Here is a 24,646-nt window from a genome sequence, read left to right as displayed (position 1 = left end):
AATGCTGGCATATATCACAAAATCCGACTGGACAAACCAGTCCCGGGATCGGACGGCAAGTTGAGATGGATAATGAACGGTATTTCGGCCAATTCATGGTTCACACCTGTCGGTATCACTGACCGCTTGGAAAGGTCATCGACCCCGTACGGTCCGGTTTCGGACGAAATACGCTTATGCCTCCAGGAACGCGCTCAGAGTGCCGCATCTTTCCTTGGCCGTCGTCATTTTGAGACTGACAAGCAAGCACTGAAAACAGACGAAATTTTACGTGGGCGTAACGTATATACTAAATCCGAGACAGATATTGACGAAATGAAAGGTAACTTCAAAGGGAGATTTTCTGGGAAATGCCAATCCGCCAACCCGAAAGACATTCGCAGTAGGATGCTCATGCAACGGCCACAGACCTCGTATAGCGCGAGGTCTACCGTCAGTGTGGATACCGACTTTATAAGGCCTCACATAGAGTCACTCACGATTCAGGAGCGTAAACCACAGCCAATCAGCGAAAAGAAATCAACATGTGCAATGTGTAACCATGCCAATACAAACAATCTTGATAACAATGACAATAACAATGACAGCAACAATGATAATAACAATGACAATGACAGTAACAGTAACGAAGCTGAAGAAAAAGACAATGTTACGAAAAAAGAAATCAAAAGAGAGCGTGATGTGGATTTGCAAGAAAGGAAATCGGATAAATGTGAAGCATCGTTCAAATCTGCTCTCGAAATGAAAAAGGCATTCGATCATCGTGTTTGCTCCGCACCTCCTCTTACGCGATTGAGCAAAGAACAGTCGGAAGGGGCGTTAACCAACAGGCCGGAAGGGGCGTTAACCAACAGGCCGGAAGGGGATGCCACTCCACTCTATTGGAAAACACGTACGATCTATCACCGGAAACAACTAGCCGGTGCTGAAGAAGACGAGAATCGAGTTGAGTTTTTCTCAAAGGGATCGCTTCTGAAACCCCTGATGTATCAAAAGGGATCCGACTTAAAACATAGTGCCGGATGTCCGTACAAATGTAAGGGTTGTTTCCGCGCATGCCTAGTGTCACAAGACTATCTGGATGCTTTGAAACAGAGAAAAGTACAACACAACAGCAAGCGGCGGTATGTCCGACCAAAACTGTACCACCGGCGGATCATCGAGTTAGCTCTGGCCAAGAGTCAGCCCATCCACAAAATGATCGAGCGAAGGAACGTTTGGAACAAATGAAAGTATGAGCAACGATAACATTTTATCTTGGTGAAAACTGTTAAAATGACCAGCACAATACCGGAAAGTTTAGCGTTATCGTGATATCGGGCAGTGTATGGTTTGTTTCTGTGAATATTGTCGACATCAGCATGATATCGGGCAGTTTTTATGGTTCGTTTCTGTGAATATTGTCGACATCAGCATGATATCGGACAGTGTACGTTTTGTTTCTGTGGATATTGTCAGCATTGCCATGACGACGGGAATCCTGTTTCTATAGATAACCCGGGACGATTATTCAAATGGATTGTGGGTAATACTATATTCCGTGTATGTAATTAACGTCAACATTATTAAAACATCGGCTCAATGTGTTACTGTCAACCAAAATTAATATTATTATTACGACATTACCAAATGTTACTCCGATGTTTCTGCGCTGTGGTACCCAAATGTGGAGGCATTGCTGCCGAACTTTGTCTGTGGTACCCAAATGGCGGTGAATTGTTGGCGAACATTAAGTAAGCAAATGTTTCAGTGGCAATTTACATGTAAACAATATGTGTAATATAAAATCAAACAGGTGACGTTTTATCCTTCTTGATGCATGTTTTATTGTCCTCGTGGTATGTTTTATCCTCCTCGTGGTATGTTTTATCCTCCTCGTGGTATGTTTTATTGTCCTCGTGATATGTTTTATCCTCCTCGTGGTATGTTTTATTGTCCTCGTAGTATGTTTTATCCTCCTCGTGGTATGTTTTATTGTCCTCGTGGTATGTTTTATCGTCCTCGTGGTATGTTTTATCCTCCTCGTGGTATGTTTTATTGTCCTCGTGGTATGTTTTATTCTCCTCGTGGTATGTTTTATCCTCCTCGTGGTATGTTTTATTGTCCTCGTGGTATGTTTTATTGTCCTCGTGGTATGTTTGATCCTCCTCGTGGTATGTTTTATCCTCCTCGTGGTATGTTTTATCGTCCTCGTGGTATGTTTTATCGTCCTCGTGGTATGTTTTATTGTCCTCGTGGTATGTTTTATCGTCCTCGTGGTATGTTTTATCGTCCTTGTGGTATGTTTTATTGTCCTCGTGGTATGTTTTATCCTCCTCGTTGTATGTTTTATTATCCTCGTGTTATGTTTTATCCTCCTCGTGGTATGTTTTATCCTCCTCGTGGTATGTTTTATCGTCCTCGTGGTATGTTTTATCCTCCTCGTGGTATGTTTTATCCTCCTCGTGGTATGTTTTATCGTCCTCGTGGTATGTTTTATCCTCCTCGTGGTATGTTTCATCCTCCTCGTGGTATGTTTTATCCTCCTCGTGGTATGTTTTATCGTCCTCGTGGTATGTTTTATCCTCCTCGTGGTATGTTTTATTGTCCTCGTGGTATGTTTTATTGTCCTCGTGGTATGTTTTATTGTCCTCGTGGTATGTTGTATACTCCTCGTGGTATATTTTATCCTCCTCGTGGTATGTTTTATCCTCCTCGTGGTATGTTTTATCCTCCTCGTGGTATGTTTTATCCTCCTCGTGGTATGTTTTATTCTCCTCGTGGTATGTTTTATTCTCCTCGTGGTATGTTTTATTGTCCTTGTGGTATGTTTTATTGTCCTCGTGGTATGTTTTATCGTCCTCGTGGTATGTTTTATCCTCCTCGTGGTATGTTTTATCGTCCTCGTGGTATGTTTTATTGTCCTCGTGGTATGTTTTATCGTCCTCGTGGTATGTTTTATCCTCCTCGTGGTATGTTTTATTGTCCTCGTGGTATGTTTTATCCTCCTCGTGGTATGTTTTATCGTCCTCGTGGTATGTTTTATCGTCCTCGTGGTATGTTTTATTGTCCTCGTGGTATGTTTTATCCTCCTCGTGGTATGTTTTATCGTCCTCGTGGTATGTTTTATTGTCCTCGTGGTATGTTTTATTGTCCTCGTGGTATGTTTTATCCTCCTCGTGGTATGTTTTATCCTTCTCGTGGTATGTTTTATCCTCCTCGTGGTATGTTTTATCGTCCTCGTGGTATGTTTTATCGTCCTCGTGGTATGTTTTATCGTCCTCGTGGTATGTTTTATCGTCCTCGTGGTATGTTTTATCCTCCTCGTGGTATGTTTTATCCTCCTCGTGGTATGTTTTATTGTCCTCGTGGTATGTTGTATACTCCTCGTGGTATATTTTATCCTCCTCGTGGTATGTTTTATCCTCCTCGTGGTATGTTTTATAATAAAATAGACTTTGATGAATTGCCAACAAATAACGGTGATACCCATAGACGGTACCGTTATATGACTGGTGATTGATACCCATAGGAGGTACCGTTATATGACTGGTGATTGATACCCATAGGAGGTACCGTTATATGACTGGTGATTGATACCCATATGAGGTACCGTTATATGACTGGTGATTGATACCCATAGGAGGTACCGTTATATGACTGGTGATTGATACCCATAGGAGGTACCGTTATATGACTGGTGATTGATACCCATAGAGGTACCGTTATATGACTGGTGATTGATACCCATAGGAGGTACCGTTATATGACTGGTGATTGATACCCATAGGAGGTACCGTTATATGACTGGTGATTGATACCCATAGGAGGTACCGTTATATGACTGGTGATTGATACCCATAGGAGGTACCGTTATATGACTGGGGATTGATACCCATAGAAGGTACCGTTATATGACTGGTGATTGATACCCATAGAGGTACCGTTATATGACTGGTGATTGATACCCATAGAGGCTACCGTTATATGACTGGTGATTGATACCCATAGGAGGTACCGTTATATGACTGGTGATTGATACCCATAGGAGGTACCGTTATATGACTGGTGATTGATACCCATAGGAGGTACCGTTATATGACTGGTGATTGATACCCATAGGAGGTACCGTTATATGACTGGTGATTGATACCCATAGGAGGTACCGTTATATGACTGGTGATTGATACCCATAGGAGGTACCGTTATATGACTGGTGATTGATACCCATAGGAGGTACCGTTATATGACTGGTGATTGATACCCATAGGAGGTACCGTTATATGACTGGTGATTGATACCCATAGGAGGTACCGTTATATGACTGGTGATTGATACCCATAGGAGGTACCGTTATATGACTGGTGATTGATACCCATAGGAGGTACCGTTATATGACTGGTGATTGATACCCATAGGAGGTACCGTTATATGACTGGTGATTGATACCCATAGGAGGTACCGTTATATGACTGGTGATTGATACCCATAGGAGGTACCGTTATATGACTGGTGATTGATACCCATAGGAGGTACCGTTATATGACTGGTGATTGATACCCATAGAAGGTACCGTTATATGACTGGTGATTGATACCCATAGGAGGTACCGTTATATGACTGGTGATTGATACCATAGGAGGTACCGTTATATGACTGGTGATTGATACCCATAGGAGGTACCGTTATATGACTGGTGATTGATACCCATAGGAGGTACCGTTATATGACTGGTGATTGATACCCATAGGAGGTACCGTTATATGACTGGTGATTGATACCCATAGAAGGTACCGTTATATGACTGGTGATTGATACCCATAGAAGGTACCGTTATATGACTGGTGATTGATACCCATAGAAGGTACCGTTATATGACTGGTGATTGATACCCATAGGAGGTACCGTTATATGACTGGTGATTGATACCCATAGGAGGTACCGTTATATGACTGGTGATTGATACCCATAGGAGGTACCGTTATATGACTGGTGATTGATACCCATAGGAGGTACCGTTATATGACTGGTGATTGATACCCATAGGAGGTACCGTTATATGACTGGTGATTGATACCCATAGGAGGTACCGTTATATGACTGGTGATTGATACCCATAGGAGGTACCGTTATATGACTGGTGATTGATACCCATAGGAGGTACCGTTATATGACTGGTGATTGATACCCATAGGAGGTACCGTTATATGACTGGTGATTGATACCCATAGGAGGTACCGTTATATGACTGGTGATTGATACCCATAGGAGGTACCGTTATATGACTGGTGATTGATACCCATAGGAGGTACCGTTATATGACTGGTGATTGATACCCATAGGAGGTACCGTTATATGACTGGTGATTGATACCCATAGGAGGTACCGTTATATGACTGGTGATTGATACCCATAGGAGGTACCGTTATATGACTGGTGATTGATACCCATAGGAGGTACCGTTATATGACTGGTGATTGATACCCATAGGAGGTACCGTTATATGACTGGTGATTGATACCCATAGGAGGTACCGTTATATGACTGGTGATTGATACCCATAGAGGGTACCGTTATATGACTGGTGATTGATACCCATAGGAGGTACCGTTATATGACTGGTGATTGATACCCATAGGAGGTACCGTTATATGACTGGTGATTGATACCCATAGGAGGTACCGTTATATGACTGGTGATTGATACCCATAGGAGGTACCGTTATATGACTGGTGATTGATACCCATAGGAGGTACCGTTATATGACTGGTGATTGATACCCATAGGAGGTACCGTTATATGACTGGTGATTGATACCCATAGGAGGTACCGTTATATGACTGGTGATTGATACCCATAGGAGGTACCGTTATATGACTGGTGATTGATACCCATAGGAGGTACCGTTATATGACTGGTGATTGATACCCATAGGAGGTACCGTTATATGACTGGTGATTGATACCCATAGGAGGTACCGTTATATGACTGGTGATTGATACCCATAGAGGTACCGTTATATGACTGGTGATTGATACCCATAGGAGGTACCGTTATATGACTGGTGATTGATACCCATAGGAGGTACCGTTATATGTCTGGTGATTGATACCCATAGGAAGTACCGTTATATGACTGGTGATTGATACCCATAGAAGGTACCGTTATATGACTGGTGATTGATACCCATAGAAGGTACCGTTATATGACAGGTGATTGATACCCATAGGAGGTACCGTTTTATGTCTGGTGATTGATACCCATAGGAGGTACCGTTATATGACTGGTGATTGATACCCATAGGAGGTACCGTTATATGACTGGTGATTGATACCCATAGAGGGTACCGTTATATGACTGGTGATTGATACCCATAGAAGGTACCGTTATATGACTGGTGATTGATACCCATAGGAGGTACCGTTATATGACTGGTGATTGATACCCATATAAGGTACCGTTATATGACTGGTGATTGATACCCATAGGAGGTACCGTTATATGACTGGTGATTGATACCCATAGGAGGTACCGTTATATGACTGGTGATTGATACCCATAGGAGGTACCGTTATATGACTGGTGATTGATACCCATAGGAGGTACCGTTATATGACTGGTGATTGATACCCATAGAAGGTACCGTTATATGACTGTGATTGATACCCATAGGAGGTACCGTTATATGACTGGTGATTGATACCCATAGGAGGTACCGTTATATGACTGGTGATATCAGAGTAAGGGGCCATTTTGATAAATCACAGTATACTTTGTTCTATACTTAGATACTTAAAGCGACTTTATCTGTAGATGTCTACTTATTAAAAATAAAAGAAATAGTGATCCCCGAGCCGATACCGTAAAAAATGTAAATATATATTGACAATGCTTGTAACACAGACGAATGGAGTCACGTGGGTGCAAGTGACGAATCGGTGCACAACGTTCTGCTAGTTTCCCCACCGATTTAGGTATTTACAATTCGTAATTAAGGGAAAGGCTTTGTTGTATGAAATGGTTTTTTTTTTTAAACATTACCCCTGATATCATATTCCAGTGTTTTAATATCTATAATTATAGTCACTTTAACACATAATGATTATTATTCAATTGATTTTATGATAAGTTGTTAATAGTCGAGTTGATGATTATATAATTATAATTAATGTAATTAAGTCAGGTAGATTGAAATACAATGTGTTTCAGAAAACATGACACGACTTAATTGTTTAATAGAATGAAAAAATGAAAATAAATTGTAGATCAGTCACACGGGGACTTCAATCAAGTTTACTTTGTATATATTTCAATGAATTCAAAGCACTCGCTGTCGACTCGAGTTACCTCCCTTAGAACGTGCTTACCGTGTGTCTGTGCGTTCCTAAGGTATGTGTTCGTTTATAATGTATAACTAATCAATTAAATAATTACTGTTGTTGTCCCCACTTAACAACCTGATCCAGTCCTCATTAACATGTATTTGTCATAAAAGGTTACAGTTTATTAATAAAAGTATTTAGCATTTGAACTTTTAAATTGTGTGTAAAATCCCAAAAGTACACAGGGGATTACCATCGGGATATTGTCGAAGAAACTTCTTTTATGAGACCGTTTTATTTTTTGGTTGTGACGAGACCGTATCATTATTGTTTTTGTTTATTGACAATTCAAGTAATATTACACCCGTGATCATCTGTGGTCGTCATAGTTGTATAAATGTACCTTAAAAATGTCTCCGACGTCTCTACTTCATCTTCTGACCCAAAGCCATGAGGCTACTGTTTTATAACAACAGGTCTTCGCTAGCCAAGGTTTCTGATTACGTTACACTCCACGAACTAAACATAACACAATCATTTTCCTTTAGTTAAAGATGCTACGTCGCCGACCGAGTGTAATTACATTTTGTATGACCGATTGTTGTATATATTGTATAAAATACCAAACGTTATATACAAAAGTTTGAGTTTCACTTTTTATGTTATATATCATACCCCGCCACTCTATTTTACACGTGTGTGTAACTTTCAGTCCTGTCAGCGCTCATTAATAGGAAGTTGGCGTTACAATGTATCTTTCGTTTGTTTATTAGATATACAACATGTATTTTATACAATAGGTGTTTGTGGGATGCGATGTAGCATCATATTGTACCGCCTCAGAAGTCTTCCATCCAAGTTAATATTCTAATAACGCTTTAATATCACTAATGTTTCCCTGTGTTGTCGCTACTTAAACTCATTTCCAGATACTGTATAGAGACCAATTGTGATCGAGAAAAAAACAACTCATTAGATTGTATCACCTCCACAAGAACGACAACTCAGGTTAACGAATCACGGACGAAGAGGGACAACTCGTACATTGGTATATATTTTAATTGTTTCTGTAAACACATATCACGTGTCACGTACATTGCATAGTGTTTAATAAATTAAATGATAAATAACAGCATATTGGCACATGTAGAATTTCGTAACCTTTTACAAGACCACGTGCTTAAGAGGTACACTAGTTTACAGAGAAATGACGTCACAGAGACGATATTTATGGAGTACATGAAGACAATGAGCCACCACCAATGGGAGTGTTCATCATGACAGAAAAATCACAGACATTAACTGGTGTTAACTGCCATACAAGTTAACTCCTTTCGTTTACATTCGGTCAGAAAAATCACAGACATCAGCTGGTGTTAACTGTCGTGTTAACTCGTGTTAACTGTCGTGTTAACTCGTGTTAACTGTCATACAAGTTAACTCCTTTCGTTTACATTCGGTCAGAAAAATCACAGACATCAGCCGGTGTTTACTGTCCTACAAGTTAACCCAATATACGCACATAGCGATTAAACACATTTTCCTTCTTAACTGAACAGTCCGTCTGGTCACGCGTATAATCGCCTTCACGACCACTTCCTGACATGCGCACTATCAGCATTACACATACGTTTCAGCCCTAGCCAATGCCATCAGGGAGTGGAAAGGACAGTTAGCTACGTCACAAATTGTGTCGTCACTGTGCGGGTCACGCCTTTCGTGGTGTCCGTTCTCATAATTCATGGATATCAGAGTGGGCACATCGTTCAAGTGGTCATTCACCTTGCGGTCACTGTCTTTAGCGGATGGACACCTGTTGTCCACTTTCTTCTTTTTCTTTTTGGCGTTGTTTTTATTATTTGCTTTCTTAGAAAGATATGTTTTTTGTGACGTCATATTTGATTGGCGGGGTAACGAAGGTAAAGTAACCCGATCGCCATTGCCACCTTTGCCGTTAACAGTTCCATTTTTGGCGTCGGGTGAGGTCCCGCGGCCAGTTACCGGCTCAGATATGTGCGGAAGAAACAAGTGAAGTTCGGCGTGCGCATCTTCTTCCTTAAAATCCACTTTGAAATAAACCTCGTCCGATTTGGTGGAGTTAGAGTCTGTGATATCCCCCTCCTCAGATATAACTTCCTCACTTTTGGGATAATGTTTCGGAATTTCAAGTTTTTCAGTGATTACATGGTCAGTTTTAGGAAGCGTTTTCCTGGTCGTTGCCACATCCGTTATATAGGTTTGACTTGGTTTACCTCGGCCATTACTGACTCGGTTTAACCGTTCACTGTATCTGAGCGGACTGAGGGGACCTTCTACAGTCATGTTATTGGAATACTCCCGACTCACCTGTCCCTCCAAAGAATCGTTCTCACACAGAACATTGAGTTTTTCTGTGGCCTCCAGAAGCATTTTAAAAGTAGGTGACTGACTCCTGGGGTGATAGCCATGTTTGGACGGAATGATGACCTTCTCGCGCCTCTCCTTCTTTGACACACGGAGTCTGTACTGCAGGGGTTTAACTAACTCCGCCAGGAAGCGGATATCATTGTAACCCTGATGTTCGGGGTCAAACGACGTGGAATAGTTTCTCTTTGGTAAAGATGACAACGAGGATGAAGTCAGCTTTGATAAAGTGGTCCCTGAACTTGGCAGGTGGATCGGAGGTGTCAAGGTCAGAAGACCTATCAGAAGACTTGGCGCTACCCTCGCTCGGCGATTTCCGGAATGTCGATTGTTCTGACGGAAGTGGCACATTAATATTCATTCCTCGCAATCTGAAACACACATAGATTTGAGTCAATGATATATAGCGCATCGCAAGACATTACATAGAAAGCACTGAATCAGCCTGTCGGAACACATAAACATGCAGTGAATCTATCGTTAAACACAAAACATTGAGTTTATCTATATTTACACACAAAGCATTGAGTCTCTCTCGTTACACACATAACTTTGAGTCTATATATCGTTACATACAAAACATTGCGTCTATCTCTCGTTACACACGAATATATCTGTAACCATGATGCTTCTCGGTTCTCCAAACATTGGATCAGTTCTCGTTAAACATACAAACGAGTTACTGGTCACTTGAGTAAATCTCGTTCCTCAACTTGGTCAGTGATCGTTAGACAAAGGTCATACCGTTCAAACATTGGGCTACTATCGTCGCAAACAAATGATCTATTGTTTCAACACATAAATTTCATTCTCGAAACAAAAACAAATTGAGCATGTATATCGCATCGCAAACATGACTATATCTCTTTAGAAACATTGATCTTTCTCGTAACACATAAACATTGAGAATCTATCGTTAAACACAAAACATTGAGTTTATCTATATTTACACACAAAGCATTGAGTCTCTCTCGTTACACACATAACTTTGAGTCTATATATCGTTACATACACAAAACATTGCGTCTATCTCTCGTTACACACAAACCATGGAGTCTATATCTCGGTTCACACCCAATATTGAGTCAATATCTCGGTTCACACAAAACATTGAGTCTCTCTCGTTACACACAAAACATTGAGTCTATATCTCGTTACGCACAAAACATTGAGTCTCTCTCGTTACACACAAAACATTGAGTCTATATCTCGTTACACATAAAACATTGAGTCTTTCTCTCGTTGCTCATAACACATTGAGTCTATCTCTCGTTACTCACAAACCATTGAGTCTATATCTCGTTACTCACAAAACATTGAGTCTTTCTCTCGTTACTCACAAAACATTGAGTCTATATCTCGTTACTCACAAAACATTGAGTCTATATCTCGTTACACACAAAACATTGAGTCTTTATCTCGGTTACACACAAAACATTGAGTCTATATCTCGTTACGCACAAAACATTGAGTCTATATATCGTTACACACAAAACTTTGAGTCTATATCTCGGTTCACACAAAACATTGAGTCTATCTATCGTTACAAAAACAACATTGAGTCTATCTCGTTACACACAAAACATTGAGTCTATATCTCGTTACACAAAAAAAATTGAGTGTATATCCGTTACAAACAAAACATTGAGTCTATTTCTCTTTACACACAAAACATTGAGTCTCTCTCGTTACACACAAAACATTGAGTCACTCTCGTTACACACAAAACATTGAGTCTCTCTCGTTACTCACAAAACATTGAGTCTATATCTCTTCACACACAAAACATTGAGTCTATCTCGTTACATACTAAACATTGAGTCTATCTCGTTACATACTAAACATTGAGTATATATCCGTTACACACAAAACATTGAGTCCCTCTCGTTACTCACAAAACATTGAGTCTATATCTCGTTACGCACAAAACATTACGTCTATATCTCGTTACGCACAAAACATTGAGTCCCTCTCGTTACTCACAAAACATTGAGTCTATCTCTCGTTACTCACAAAACATTGAGTCTATATCTCGTTACTCACAAAACATTGAGTCTCTCTCGTTACACACAAAACATTGAGTAAATATCTCGTTACACACAAAACATTGAGTCTTTCTCTCGTAACTCACAGCACATGGAGTCTTTATCTCGGTTACACACAAAACATTGATACCGTTATAACGGTTACAAGAAGGAGTCCACTATTACCTTACAGCGAAAACAACTCAGACGCTATCGAAAAGTCGGACAAAAAATCTACAGAGATCAGATGTTAATCAGTGTACAGTGATACCGGCGAGTTTGTACATAAATTGTCAAGTTACACGAACTAAACACTTGATAATTCTTTGGCACCGCAAAGGCACAATTCCAATACCTAAATATGTCGGTATATACATTTGCGATATATAGAGGATATTGAATGGTTTCCCGTTTAATATAACATATATTTCACGAGTATGACAGAATATCGATATTTTCACGAGTGCGAAGCATACGAGTGAAATATATTTTATATTTAACTGGAAACCATTTAATTTTCTTTTTATTGCATTTCATAAACTTAAAAAACAAAAATTCAAAACATCGAAAAATTAATAGTGTCAAAAAGTGTGGGAATCAGAAATGACGTCATCTCTTTGTGACGTTACTCCACGTCAAATTGACGGCGCCATTTTTAAAGGACTGGTCAACACAATTTAAGCGTTTTCTGCTGTTTTAGGATAATCTGTGCATGAAAAGCTAACGTCAAGTGAGTATTTTGTCAAAAACTAGTCTGAAAATTTCAGAAATACAGCAAAATAACCAATGTATCTATCTCCGCTTCGATTGGAAAAATCGGCAAGTTGCAACGAGGTGAATACAAAGGTCTGCTCTGATTGGTCAAAATCGGAAAACTTATATTTTCACTGCAAAATCTTATATTTTCACTGCTCATCGCTGCAGTGAAAATATTAGGTTTATTATTTTGATAAATCTCTATATTTCACTGGCAAAAATGCAATAAATACTTGTCTATCGTCGTCATTACCACAGCTAGTAACCGTCACAATGATAACATAATTATCAGGATCTCACACTCCGTAAACATATCATTTCCGCTGCAGCTCAAAGCACTACGAGCAGAAATCGTATTTCCCTGGCTGTTTTACTCAATGCTATATGCTGCTTGGCCATAGTAAACAGCGATCGTTAAAATCTGTTAAAACTCTATTACGGTGATATTTACTTAAAATCATGCATTAAACGGACTTTACTTAGGATACATAGACAACAGTAAATGTGGCAAATACATTGCTGTTACTATCATAATTCTAAACGCATGCACGCAAAATATATAAGGAAATAATTGCAATTCTTACAAGAGGTTAAACATATATACGAATATTCGGTTATTACACTGAGTACATTGTGTTAATATATTTACTATAATGGTGTAAAACTGTACCGTACACAGAGCGTCCCAACATCGTCATCCTATAATGACGTCACTATGATACTGCTGGACTTACAGAAATTTGCTACCTCAGTGTGTCCACTGTCCAGTATAAACTCGAGTCCACATGTTAACACTAGTGACTCGAATCTCTACACAGGCGAACGATTACCGTCCCAAGAACACCAATAGTATACATAACATTGTATCATCGTATACTGTCACAATACTTACCTTTGTGTGTACACCTGTTAATTACGCTACAGGTATACTACCTGTATAGTTGTCTACGTATACATATCCTATACATATATAGTCAGCATTGTTTGGTCATCCATGTACCATCTATCGTATATCCTTAATACCATTTAAATGCTACTCACAGCGGATCTTGGTGGAAACCTTTTTTCTCGATGCCGATCCACACGGCAAATTTAGAGGTTAAGTTTCCTTAAATGCAGTGTGGTGTATAGGAGTTTAAACAATTATATCGGGACTTTGTAGTGTATCGTGGACATTTAACATTAAATATGGATCTAAACACATGATGAAAGGACTAAGTGATTAACACTAAGTGGTCACCAGAGCCAGTATCAGTGGAGTGAAAGAAATGAAATTATACATAATGTTAGACATTAAAACATAATAAGCCTTTGAAATCTCGACAGCTTATGGAATGTATACTTGTATCCTATTTCTGTTCTGAATATATGTCATTTGGCCAGTACAGTAAGTAATCCTACCTAAGTCCTCCGTTAAGTGACGTCGTCGGGATACATTATGTATATCGTCACCAACACGGCGGGCCACATAGCATAAAAAAAACATCCACGGGGAGTAAAAGTCGCTAAATTTACTCACCATCTGGTCTTTCTGACTGACGTAGAAAGTGTCACTTTACACCAGAGAGAAGTGGGTGTTACCCGCTGTACCGCACTCACCCGTCCTTATACCAACCCTAATATGACACTGCACGTACAGAACTGATTACAATGTTCCGCCACATGTCACACACACCCCTGGTTAGTACGTATACGTTATACACACAGGGACCGGTCCCTAACAGGTAAACACTGACTGGTCCCTAACAGGTAAACACTGACCGGTCCCTAACAGGTAAACACTGACCGGTCCCTAACAGGTAAACACTGACTGGTCCCTGTGGTTACCCACTGAGAGTTGTAGTCGTGTGATTATGTAAAGTTGGTAAAGATGACGTCATACCCAACTGTCACGTGTGCGTATCGTAAAGGCGTCATCACACCAAATTGCACCTGCGAGTATCGTAAAGGCGACGTCACATTCGACTATCACGTGTGGGTATTGTAAAGGCGACGTCACTTCCAACTGTCACGTGTGGGTATTGTAAAAGTGACGTCTCATCCAACTGTCACGTGTGGGTATTGTAAAGGCGACGTCACATCCAACTGTCACGTGTGGGTATTGTAAAGGCGACGTCACATCTAACAGTCACGTGTGGGTATTGTAAAGGCGACGTCACACCCAAATATCACGTGTGGGTATTGTGAAGATGACGTCACATCAAATTGTCACGTGTGGGTATTGTAAAGGCGACGTCACACCCAACTGTCACGTGTGGGTATTGTAAAGGCGACGTCACATCTAACAGTCACGTGTGGGTATTGTAAAGGCGACGTCACATCTAACAGTCACGTGTGGGTATTGTGAAGGCGACGTCACATCCAACTGTCACGTGTGGGTATTGTAAAGGCGACGTCACATCCAACTGTCACGTGTGGGTATTGTAAAGGCGACATCACATCTAACAGTCACGTGTGGGTATTGTAAAAGCGAAGTAACATCCGACTGGTGTGAATATTGCAATGTTCGAACTGTATCCAGAGATAAGAAAATCTCGACAGATAGAGTTCTGTCAACTGTTTCCATGGAGTTGTCATATCATTGTCTCCAGACAGGTATCGGGCACGTTAACGATAAAATGGTGACACTTCGTACTATAGAGACGGTGTAAGGTACTCAGCCTTTAGGCGTGCTGTAGCCATAGCGTTCACCTGTTATCTAAACTTGTTTCCATTTCACATTACATTTGGTGACTATTCGAGCATCAGAAGTTAAGCTTTATCCAATTTGAAAATTCATTCATGAATCGCTAACACTTTACCTATATTAATTACCGTTTTCGAGTGTGTTTCCCCCGCACAGGTAAAATACGTATCCAACTCTTCGACGGAAACGTGTATAAAGAGAGTTAAACTGTGGCCTAGGCAAAATGTTTTGTTTTCAAACAATAAAATTCAGATCGGCAAAAGATATACATTTAATTAAATTAAGACTTTCAGACACTGATTACCGAAGGCGACGTACCGAGTGTCCGACCTTGTACCCCAATCAGCCTGTCGACGGAGTTAATCTGACACACGAGTGTGAAAGTAAACTGTCATTTTCTTCAACAAAGGGAATGAGTTTAAAGGTGCAACAAACATCGATGGTAAAACTGATTGAGTATTCAATCAGAAAAGAAACCACTGTTGGATTCGGGCATTGCTCTTGACAATGCCAGATGTCAACGTGGGCGAGTTGAGAAGACTAATCAAGTCTATACAATGATAAACCAGTGGTCCATACGACTGCAGTTTATGTAACCCGCCAGACCTTGTTAAACAGTACCCGCTATTATTTACTTGGGCATATTTATATATATTCAAACTTGAGCTCGACTTGATCTCCTGACAGAGGTGAGCAAGGTAACCGGGATCCTTTGATCCCGGAACGAACAGGTAACGACGATGACTTGTATGAATGTCCAACTCAACATTCATTAGAAGCCTTGCTGTTTCTCCAACATGTTCTCTACCGACCACAGCGCTAAGACCTAGTAAATAATTCGGATTAGATCAGGGCTTACACAGCGGACGTTTGGAGGTCTCTCACATTCTGTTTGTCACACAAATAGCGGAAGCTCCAAATAATTAACATGGTGAAATGAATTAAGGAACTAATGCTTTGGTTTGGTTTGGTTTGTTTTAGTTAACGTCCTATTAACAGCCAGGGTCATTTAAGGACGTGCCAGGTTTTTGAGGTGGAGGAAAGTCGGAGTACCCGGAGAAAAACCAGCCGGAGTACCCGGAGAAAAAACAACGGCCACGTAGGTTTCGAACTCGCAACTCAGAGGTGGAGGGCTAGTGACGAACTAATGCGTTTCAGCACGGATATCAACTTTATATCAGTTTGAATCATTTTTGCTGATAATAAGACAGCATTTGAATCAGGAATATAATTTTATTACTGTCATTTGAAAAGATACACCCACTTAAATCTTAACTTTGTTTCGTTTATAACTGCATATCTGCATTTTGCATTTACCGCTACGTTCACCAATCACATACTTCATCTTGACCAGTAACGCCACCTATCGCGTCATATCCGGGACCAAAAAATATTATACGGCTATGCCGAAAAATGCTTTGAATATCAGTCAACTGATCAAGAAATATGTATATGATTGGCCAATGTTCGAGTCTGATAGTTTAATAGTTCCTTGCTATTACATCTATTACATAGCATCCTTTATTAACAATACATATATTCTATTACTGACGTTTACAATGACAAAATAATACAATGCTTATGTTGTTTATCCAATCTTCCATGACTAAATGTGTTGACGTGTCAGTTTTGATCCCTGTTATGCATACTTTACGTCTATAAAACATACTTAAGTGAGGATTAAAACAGATCTGTAAAAACTCAGCCCGTTATAGTTGGCTTCAGAGAATAACACTATACATACACTGCCAAATCGGCCCCATTATAGTACCACATACTTCAGTCGAACAAAATATTTCTTATGAACCTTGTCATTGTGGAACTTCCAGCGATTGTAATACAGAGTACGTATGACCCGAGAGTGTTAGTGGGTGTTATACAGAGTATGTATGACCCGAGAGTGTTAGTGGGTGTTATACAGAGTATGTATAACCCGAGGGTGGTAGTGGGTGTCATACAGAGTATGTATGACTCGAGGGTGGTAGTGGTTGACATACAGAGTATGTATGACCCGAGGGTGTTAGTGGGTGTTATACAGAGTATGTATGACTCGAGGGTGTTAGTGGGTGTCATACAGAGTATGTATAACTCGAGGGTGGTAGTGGGTGTTATACAGAGTATGTATAACTCGAGGGTGTTAGTGGGTGTCATACAGAGTATGTATAACTCGAGGGTGTTAGTGGGTGTCATACAGAGTATGTATAACTCGAGGGTGTTAGTGGGTGTTATACAGAGTATGTATAACTCGAGGGTGGTAGTGGGTGTCATACAGAGTATGTATAACTCGAGGGTGTTAGTGGGTGTCATACAGAGTATGTATAACTCGAGAATGGTAGTGGGTGTTATACAGAGTATGTATGACCCGAGAGTGGTAGTGGGTGTTATACAGAGTATCTATGACCCGAGAATGGTAGTGGGTGTCATACAGAGTATGTATGACTCGAGAATGGTAGTGGGTGTCATACAGAGTATGTATGACTCGAGGGTGTTAGTGGGTGTTATACAGAGTATGTATGACTGAAGGGTGTCAGTGGGTGTTATACAGAGTATGTATGACTCGAGGGTGGTAGTGGGTGTCATACAGAGTATGTATGACTCGAGGGTGTTAGTGGGTGTCATACAGAGTATGTATGACACGAGGGTGGTAGTGGGTGTCATACAGAGTATGTATAACTCGAGGGTGTTAGTGGGTGTCATACAGAGTATGTATGACCCGAGAATGGTAGTGGGTGTCATACAGAGTATGTATGACTCGAGGGTGGTAGTGGGTGTCATACAGAGTATGTATGACCCGAGAATGGTAGTGGGTGTCATACAGAGTATGTATGACCCGAGGGTGGTAGTGGGTGTTATACAGAGTATGTATGACCCGAGGGTGTTAGTGGGTGTCATACAGAGTATGTATGACTCGAGGGTGTTAGTGGGTGTTATACAGAGTATGTATGACCCGAGGGTGGTAGTGGGTGTTATACAGAGTATGTATGACTCGAGGGTGTTAGTGGGTGTTATACAGAGTATGTATGAATCGAGGGTGTTAGTGGGTGTTATACAGAGTATGTATGACCCGAGAATGGTAGTGGGTGTCATACAGAGTATGTATGACCCGAGGGTGGTAGTGGGTGTTATACAGAGTATGTATGACTCGAGGGTGTTAGTGGGTGTTATACAGAGTATGTATGACTCGAGGGTGGTAGTGGGTGTTATACAGAGTATGTATGACCCGAGGGTGGTAATGGGTGTCATACAGAGTATGTATGACCCGAGGGTGGTAATGGGTGTCATACAGAGTATGTATGACTCGAGGGTGTTAGTGGGTGTTATACAGAGTATGTATGACCCGAGAATGGTAGTGGGTGTCATACAGAGTATGTATGACCCGAGGGTGGTAATGGGTGTCATACAGAGTATGTATGACTCGAGGGTGGTAGTGGGTGTCATACAGAGTATGTATGACTCGAGGGTGGTAGTGGGTGTCATACAGAGTATGTATGACCCGAGGGTGGTAATGGGTGTCATACAGAGTATGTATGACTCGAGGGTGGTAGTGGGTGTCATACAGAGTATGTATGACTCGAGGGTGTTAGTGGGTGTCATACAGAGTATGTATGACCCGAGGGTGGTAATGGGTGTCATACAGAGTATGTATGACTCGAGGGTGGTAGTGGGTGTCATACAGAGTATGTATGACTCGAGGGTGGTAGTGGGTGTCATACAGAGTATGTATGACCTGAGGGTCTTAGTGGGTGTTATACAGAGTATGTATGACTCGAGGGTGTTAGTGGGTGTTATACAGAGTATGTAGGACCCGAGGGAGTTAGTGGGTGTCATACAGAGTATGTATGACTCGAGGGTGGTAGTGGGTGTTATACAGAGTATGTATGACCCGAGAGTGTTAGTGGGTGTCATACAGAGTATGTATGACCCGAGAATGGTAGTGGGTGTCATACAGAGTATGTATGACTCGAGGGTGTTAGTGGGTGTCATACAGAGTATGTATGACTCGAGGGTGGTAGTGGGTGTCATACAGAGTATGTATGACCCGAGGGTGGTAGTGGGTGTTATACAGAGTATGTATGACCCGAGGGTGGTAGTGGGTGTCATACAGAGTATGTATGACTCGAGGGTGGTAGTGGGTGTCATACAGAGTATGTATGACCCGAGGGTGGTAGTGGGTGTCATACAGAGTATGTATGACCCGAGGGTGGTAGTGGGTGTCATACAGAGTATGTATGACCCGAGAGTGTTAGTGGGTGTCATACAGAGTATGTATGACTCGAGGGTGGTAGTGGGTGTCATACAGAGTATGTATGACCCGAGGGTGGTAGTGGGTGACATACAGAGTATGTATGACCCGAGGGTGGTAATGGGTGTCATACAGAGTATGTATGACCCGAGGGTGTTAGTGGGTGTCATACAGAGTATGTATGACTCGAGGGTGTCAGTGGGTGTCATACAGAGTATGTATGACCCGAGGGTGGTAGTGGGTGTCATACAGAGTATGTATGACCCGAGAGTGGTAGTGGGTGTCATACAGAGTATGTATGACCGGAGAGTGGTAGTGGGTGTCATACAGAGTATGTATGACCCGAGGGTGGTAATGGGTGTCATACAGAGTATGTATGACCCGAGAGTGGTAGTGGGTGTCATACAGAGTATGTATGACTCGAGGGTGTTAGTGGGTGTCATACAGAGTATGTATGACCCGAGGGTGGTAGTGGGTGTCATACAGAGTATGTATGACCCGAGAGTGTTAGTGGGTGTCATACAGAGTATGTATGACCCGAGGGTGGTAGTGGGTGACATACAGAGTATGTATGACCCGAGGGTGGTAGTGGGTGTCATACACAGTATGTATGACCCGAGGGTGTTAGTGGGTGTCATACAGAGTATGTATGACCCGAGGGTGTCAGTGGGTGTCATACAGAGTATGTATGACCCGAGGGTGTTAGTGGGTGTCATACAGAGTATGTATGACCCGAGGGTGGTAATGGGTGTCATACAGAGTATGTATGACCCGAGGGTGGTAGTGGGTGTCATACAGAGTATGTATGACTCGAGGGTGGTAATGGGTGTCATATAGAGTATGTATGACCCGAGGGTGTTAGTGGTTGTCATACAGAGTATGTATGACACGAGGGTGGTAATGGGTGTCATACAGAGTATGTATGACTCGAGGGTGGTAGTGGGTGTCATACAGAGTATGTATGACCCGAGGGTGGTAGTGGGTGACATACAGAGTATGTATGACTCGAGGGTGGTAATGGGTGTCATATAGAGTATGTATGACCCGAGGGTGTTAGTGGTTGTCATACAGAGTATGTATGACACGAGGGTGGTAATGGGTGTCATACAGAGTATGTATGACCCGAGGGTGTTAGTGGGTGTCATACAGAGTATGTATGACCCGAGGGTGGTAATGGGTGTCATACAGAGTATGTATGACCCGAGGGTGTTAGTGGTTGTCATACAGAGTATGTATGACACGAGGGTGGTAGTGGGTGACCTACAGAGTATGTATGACTCGAGGGTGTTAGTGGGTGTCATACAAAGTACGTATGACCCGAGGGTGTTAGTGGGTGTCATACAGAGTATGTATGACTGAAGGGTGTCAGTGGGTGTTATACAGAGTATCTATGACCCGAGAGTGTTAGTGGGTGTCATACAGAGTATGTATGACTCGAGGGTGGTAATGGGTGTCATACAGAGTATGTATGACCCGAGAGTGGTAGTGGGTGTCATACAGAGTATGTATGACTCGAGGGTGTTAGTGGGTGTCATACAGAGTATGTATGACTCGAGGGTGGTAGTGGGTGTCATACAGAGTATGTATGACTCGAGGGTGGTAGTGGGTGTCATACAGAGTATGTATGACACGAGGGTGGTAGTGGGTGTCATACAGAGTATGTATGACTCGAGGGTGGTAGTGGTTGACATACAGAGTATGTATGACCCGAGGGTGGTAGTGGGTGTTAAACAGAGTATGTATGACCCGAGAATGGTAGTGGGTGTTATACAGAGTATGTATGACCCGAGAATGGTAGTGGGTGTTATACAGAGTATGTATGACCCGAGGGTGGTAGTGGGTGTTAAACAGAGTATGTATGACCCGAGAATGGTAGTGGGTGTTATACAGAGTATGTATGACCCGAGAATGGTAGTGGGTGTTATACAGAGTATGTATGACCCGAGGGTGTTAGTGGGTGTCATACAGAGTATGTATGACTGAAGGGTGTCAGTGGGTGTCATACAGAGTATGTATGACTCGAGGGTGGTAATGGGTGTCATACAGAGTATCTATGACCCGAGAGTGTTAGTGGGTGTCATACAGAGTATGTATGACTCGAGGGTGGTAATGGGTGTCATACAGAGTATGTATGACCCGAGAGTGGTAGTGGGTGTCATACAGAGTATGTATGACTCGAGGGTGTTAGTGGGTGTCATACAGAGTATGTATGACTCGAGGGTGGTAGTGGGTGTTATACAGAGTATGTATGACTCGAGGGTGGTAGTGGTTGACATACAGAGTATGTATAACCCGAGGGTGGTAGTGGGTGTTAAACAGAGTATGTATGACCCGAGAATGGTAGTGGGTGTTATACAGAGTATGTATGACCCGAGAATGGTAGTGGGTGTTATACAGAGTATGTATGACCCGAGGGTGTTAGTGGGTGTCATACAGAGTATGTATGACTGAAGGGTGTCAGTGGGTGTTATACAGAGTATCTATGACCCGAGAGTGTTAGTGGGTGTCATACAGAGTATGTATGACTCGAGGGTGGTAGTGGGTGTCATACAGAGTATGTATGACTGAAGGGTGTCAGTGGGTGTTATACAGAGTATCTATGACCCGAGGGTGGTAATGGGTGTCATACAGAGTATGTATGACTCGAGGGTGGTAGTGGGTGTCATACAGAGTATGTATAACCCGAGGGTGTTAGTGGGTGTCATACAGAGTATGTATGACTCGAGGGTGTTAGTGGGTGTCATACAGAGTATGTATGACTCGAGGGTGGTAGTGGGTGTTATACAGAGTATGTATGACTCGAGGGTGGTAGTGGTTGACATACAGAGTATGTATGACCCGAGGGTGGTAGTGGGTGTTATACAGAGTATGTATGACCCGAGGGTGTTAGTGGGTGTCATACAGAGTATGTATGACTGAAGGGTGTCAGTGGGTGTCATACAGAGTATGTATGACTCGAGGGTGGTAATGGGTGTCATACAGAGTATCTATGACCCGAGAGTGTTAGTGGGTGTCATACAGAGTATGTATGACTCGAGGGTGGTAATGGGTGTCATACAGAGTATGTATGACCCGAGAGTGGTAGTGGGTGTCATACAGAGTATGTATGACTCGAGGGTGTTAGTGGGTGTCATACAGAGTATGTATGACTCGAGGGTGGTAGTGGGTGTTATACAGAGTATGTATGACTCGAGGGTGGTAGTGGTTGACATACAGAGTATGTATAACCCGAGGGTGGTAGTGGGTGTTAAACAGAGTATGTATGACCCGAGAATGGTAGTGGGTGTTATACAGAGTATGTATGACCCGAGAATGGTAGTGGGTGTTATACAGAGTATGTATGACCCGAGGGTGTTAGTGGGTGTCATACAGAGTATGTATGACTGAAGGGTGTCAGTGGGTGTTATACAGAGTATCTATGACCCGAGAGTGTTAGTGGGTGTCATACAGAGTATGTATGACTCGAGGGTGGTAGTGGGTGTCATACAGAGTATGTATGACTGAAGGGTGTCAGTGGGTGTTATACAGAGTATCTATGACCCGAGGGTGGTAATGGGTGTCATACAGAGTATGTATGACTCGAGGGTGGTAGTGGGTGTCATACAGAGTATGTATAACCCGAGGGTGTTAGTGGGTGTCATACAGAGTATGTATGACTCGAGGGTGTTAGTGGGTGTCATACAGAGTATGTATGACTCGAGGGTGGTAGTGGGTGTTATACAGAGTATGTATGACTCGAGGGTGGTAGTGGTTGACATACAGAGTATGTATGACCCGAGGGTGGTAGTGGGTGTTAAACAGAGTATGTATGACCCGAGAATGGTAGTGGGTGTTATACAGAGTATGTATGACCCGAGAATGGTAGTGGGTGTTATACAGAGTATGTATGACCCGAGAATGGTAGTGGGTGTTATACAGAGTATGTATGACCCGAGAATGGTAGTGGGTGTTATACAGAGTATGTATGACCCGAGAATGGTAGTGGGTGTCATACAGAGTATGTATGACCCGAGAATGGTAGTTGGTGTTATACAGAGTATGTATGACCCGAGAATGGTAGTGGGTGTTATATGAAAAACATGATGATTTCGGTTAAGGTTTGGGTTAGGGTTAATGTTTGGGTTAGGGTTAAGACATGAGTACCATATCAAGACGTTTTATGTAAAAACACATCATTGTTGGAAACAAATACCTACCAAGGATAAATTAGTTCCAAACCCCTTGGTACTCCAGGCACGGTTACTATTGGTCAATCGAGACTTTCGCCATATAATGTATTTAGGAGTGGTCATCACCATCCCGACCTGACACAAGTATTTCCAGGATTGCTGTAGATCTGGAGTTCCCAGTAATGTCGGGAAAGATAACAGGAACCTGACAAAAATCTCCCGTAATAATATGTTATATACCAAAGGAATCGGGGGTAGCAGAGAGCCAACACGACCCGAAGCTTTGGTTCATTTTAAGGACATTTCTGGTTTTGACAGTGGAGGAAAGCCGGAGTACCCGGAGACAAACCACCGGCCTACGGTCAGTACCAGGCAACTGCCCGACATGGGTTTCCAACTCGCAACCCAGACGTGGAGGGTTGATAAAGTGTCGGGACACCTTGACCACTCGGCCACAGTAGTTATACAGGTACCAGGATATTTATTTCGGATCTCCCCGCAGTGAATGTCGGAGACTGACCATACACACACTGCACACAGCTCCGTACACTAGGCTGAGCGAGAACAAATTGAAACCGTTTTTTCCCCATCTTGTTCATAAAGAAGCCAGTTCCTACATCAGCAGTAAACGGCTGGTACAAAAATTCGGTCTCAACGAGAAACTTATATAGAAATAATTCTTTATAATTCATATATTCAATGACGATAAAAAGATTCTAAAACCATTATCTATATTTGATGGACCGTATTTTGTGACGTATTATTTAAACATAAAAGATTTAAATACCTTTAAGTTTGATGGCTCCAATAAGAATTCAGCCGAGATCCAAACAGGGAAGGCTAACTATGGCCCGCCATTTACATCATCTAACCGTACAAAAGCTAGTCCGAAGACGTTTTGATTATGTGAGATATATTAATATAAGATTTGGTATGTAACCGTATACGGTATACCTGGTATAGAATGTATCGTATTACTGTACTGATCGCCTGTACACCCTCCTGATATGACAGGTGTGATCATGGGCCTGAGATACCTGTGGTCAACAATACACACCGAGATA

The 24,646-nt window shown here is 41.9% G+C and overlaps 1 protein-coding gene across 6 annotated transcripts in view; it reads right to left on the bottom strand.

The window, feature by feature from the left end:
- Window positions 1-8,342: 8,342 nt before the first annotated feature.
- Window positions 8,343-24,646, bottom strand: part of LOC117328161 — a 55,141-nt gene continuing 38,837 nt past the window's right edge. For 2 of the 6 annotated variants that reach the window (XM_033885558.1, XM_033885562.1), the window contains exon 2: window positions 8,343-10,075. In XM_033885558.1, the coding sequence (XP_033741449.1) occupies window positions 8,922-10,055 (1,134 nt within the window). In that variant the 5' untranslated portion in view covers window positions 10,056-10,075 and the 3' untranslated portion in view covers window positions 8,343-8,921. Of the gene's footprint in view, window positions 10,076-13,154; window positions 13,575-14,003; window positions 15,160-24,646 lie in introns of those variants that run through there. The other 4 variants (XM_033885559.1, XM_033885563.1, XM_033885560.1 and 1 more) reach the window with 4 other exon arrangements.

The sequence above is a fragment of the Pecten maximus genome, chromosome 5 (genome assembly GCF_902652985.1).
Source record: "Pecten maximus chromosome 5, xPecMax1.1, whole genome shotgun sequence".
Taxonomy (NCBI): Eukaryota; Metazoa; Mollusca; class Bivalvia; order Pectinida; family Pectinidae; genus Pecten; species Pecten maximus.
Note: the sequence above shows the minus strand (reverse complement) of the source record. Positions and strands in the feature narration are given on the sequence as shown.